Source organism: Sinocyclocheilus grahami, unplaced genomic scaffold (assembly GCF_001515645.1).
Source record: "Sinocyclocheilus grahami isolate Dianchi unplaced genomic scaffold, SAMN03320097.WGS_v1.1 scaffold996.1, whole genome shotgun sequence".
NCBI classification, from domain to species: Eukaryota; Metazoa; Chordata; class Actinopteri; order Cypriniformes; family Cyprinidae; genus Sinocyclocheilus; species Sinocyclocheilus grahami.
The window spans coordinates 217,297-220,222 of record NW_015506175.1 but is presented as its reverse complement, the minus strand read 5'-3'; the positions used below and the strand labels follow the sequence as shown (position 1 = coordinate 220,222).

Genomic DNA, 2,926 nt, shown 5'->3' with positions numbered 1-2,926 from the left:
GTGTGTGTGTGTGAGAGTGTGTGTGTGTGAGAGTGTGTGTGTGTGAGAGTGTGTGTGTGTGTGTGTGTGTGTGTGTGTGTGTGTGTGTGAGAGAGAGTTTGTGTGTGTGTGTGTGGGACCTCAGTGATGGTGACGCTCCTGCGAGGTCCTGATGAACATCTACTGTCCGTCATCAGACGCGTGACCTCCATCAGCAGCTGCTCCGCCTCCGTCACACTTGCATCTAGACACAAGACCTGCTGCAGGTCTGAACAACACGCCGTGTAATCCTGCACACACACAAATACATAGAGTCCATAATCCATAATAACTCTTCCTGCAGTGAAAAAGTGCATCTGCTGTTGTCTCTCACATCAAAATCCAGCCACATATGTGTTTAGAGCTGTTTAAACACTGCTTGATCTGTGCAGATTTCTCTCCTGATTCACACCAGAACACTTTTCCACTGGAGGAAGAGTTATTATGGATTATGCACACAATGTATTTGAGTTAAAAACATCTTAATGCTGGATTTGTTTCAGCTTTTGTCTTCTCCAGATGTTTGTCTCATTGCTGAGACACTGATGCAATGACACATTTCTACTAATCTGATGAAGACACAAACTCATCCTAACTTTGAACGGCCTGAGGGTGAGCACATTAAGTAATTTTCATTTTTGGGGAACTATTCCTTTAAAACATCATCTCTGTCTGAACACTCTCACACGTATGAGTCACGAGACGAGGATCAGTGTTGCTTACGCTCAGATGATGGGGGCGGGTCAATGGGTTGTCACGGTGACACTCACCTTCAGGCCCTTATTGGCCAGTGCGCGTCTGTAGAAAGCTTTCTTATTGGTGGGCTGGAGCTGAAGGGCGGAGTCACAGTCCTGCTGGGCCTCAGTGAAGCAATGAAGTTTGATGAAGCAGAGCGCTCTCACTCACACACACACACACACACACACACTCTCTCTCACTCACACACACATGCTCTCTCTCTCTCACACACACACACACACACACACACACACATGCTCTCTCTCTCTCTCTCACTCACACATGCTCACACACACACACACGCTCACACATGCTCACACACATGCTCACACACACTCACACATGCTCACACACACACACACTCACACACACACACGCTCACACACACACACACACACACTCACACATGCGCTCACACACACACACACACACACATGCTCACACACTCACACACACGCTCACACACTCACACACACACACGATCGCAGTCAGTCATACCTGTTGGTGTAAACAGCACATTCGTGTGGCTTCAGCTGAAGACATTGAGTGTATCTGTCCACTGCGTCCAGATAGCGGCCGCTCCGCACCAGAGTGTTCCCATCATCCTTCAGGAGCTTGAACTCTGGGAGACCACACCAAAACATCTGTTAGTCTGTCGCCATTATAATGAACTGTATGTGTGTGTGTGTGTGTACCTGCTGCTGTGTGTTCAGTGTTGGTGTGTGTGTGTTTCTCTGTCTGAGTTTCTCCAGACCGTCTGTTATCCTCGTTCTTCAGGGGGGCGTGTCCAGTGGGCGGAGCTCCAGTCTGTGTCTGTTCTGCTGTTGACCCGCCCCCTCTGCAGCTGGTGCTGTCATTGGTCGGTTCGTTCAGTCCGTCCGTCTCCATGTTGGTGCAGTCGGGCGTCTTCGGTGTATTTCCCATGATTGCACTCTCTACCCCGCTAACATCCCGCTTCTCCTCTCTGCTTTCATCCTGAGTGTCTGAACATAACACAGCAGCTCTCTGATATCCCACAATTCAGTGTGTCTGTGACAATCTGATCACCGATCATTACTTCGCTCACAGTTTCCCTCTCGATCCACAGACACTCATCCTCACCTTCATCCTCCTCCTCTTCCTGAATGAGGATCTTCCTGCCTGTGCTGCATGTCTCCTGACGCCCATCGCTCTCCGTCTCGTCCATCAGCAGCTTCTGAAGGTCAGAGGTCATGAACAGTTCAGACAAACACGAGGTGCAGTAAATGATGATAACCTGTCACCAGCCGGGGTTCCATCCTAAGTTGCGAATTTAACTTATGTGCAAAACTGGAATATCGCATAAAACATTTGCGAATAAAGCACCGTTTCCATCCAACGAGTCAAAGAGAACAAAATCGTCACTTCCTGGTAAACTGGCACTAAACATCCCTGAGAAACTAGGAGAAGCCACTGAATATAATCATTCTCAAATATAATAAATTACTTGCGCTTTGAGTGAGCAGACGACACACAATAAACGCCGTCTTGTTTTCGGAGGCGGATGCTGCTGTTTGGGAACGCAGTCGTGTAAGACGGTTCTGGGAGGCAATTATACAGAAATACTTTGAGGACAGACTTTGCTCGGGCATTTCAGAACGACCATAACAACATTTCAGATGCTGCACGATAAAATCGGTCCACTGGTTAGTCAGGCTATGCCATAATGCTCATGCGGGATTTATTCGCAAAATGCATTTCCATCTCCCATTATTCACATTAAACCTTTTTTCACACAAGTCAAAAACCACCTCAAGCGAACGTAAAAACATTCTTGCGAATTAAGGGATTTATTTTTCTAAATTTGGCATTTATGACACTCGTTTCTGATGCGATACTTCAAAATGCGCATAAAAAGAGTGTGATGGAAGCATAGCTACTGTGAGTGAGTGCTGGCGGCACGTGTGTGTGTGTGTGTGTGTGTGTGTGTGTGCTGTGTGAGATCTCCATCATGTGGTCAGTGTGAGGCGTCATGAGTGTGGATGTACCTGCGCTGTGGCGTTGTGCGGCTCGATCAGGAGAACGGCTCTCAGGTCATCATGGGATTCCTGCAGGCGACCCAGATGTTTGTGTGCAGTGGCACGCCGCAGTAGAGCTACACACACACAGACACAGACACAGGCACACACACACACACACACACCGACAGAGA

At 48.1% G+C, this 2,926-nt stretch overlaps 1 protein-coding gene across 1 annotated transcript in view; it reads right to left on the bottom strand.

Moving 5' to 3' along the window:
* The window catches only part of spag1b (sperm associated antigen 1b), a 13,947-nt gene that overhangs the window by 3,883 nt on the left and 7,138 nt on the right, over positions 1–2,926 (bottom strand). The window contains exons 8-13 of the mRNA XM_016250574.1: positions 2,763–2,869; positions 1,858–1,951; positions 1,452–1,739; positions 1,255–1,378; positions 789–915; positions 120–269 (exon numbers count right to left, since the gene is read on the bottom strand). Coding sequence (XP_016106060.1) covers positions 120–269; positions 789–915; positions 1,255–1,378; positions 1,452–1,739; positions 1,858–1,951; positions 2,763–2,869 — 890 coding nt within the window. The remainder of the gene's footprint in view (positions 1–119; positions 270–788; positions 916–1,254; positions 1,379–1,451; positions 1,740–1,857; positions 1,952–2,762; positions 2,870–2,926) is intronic.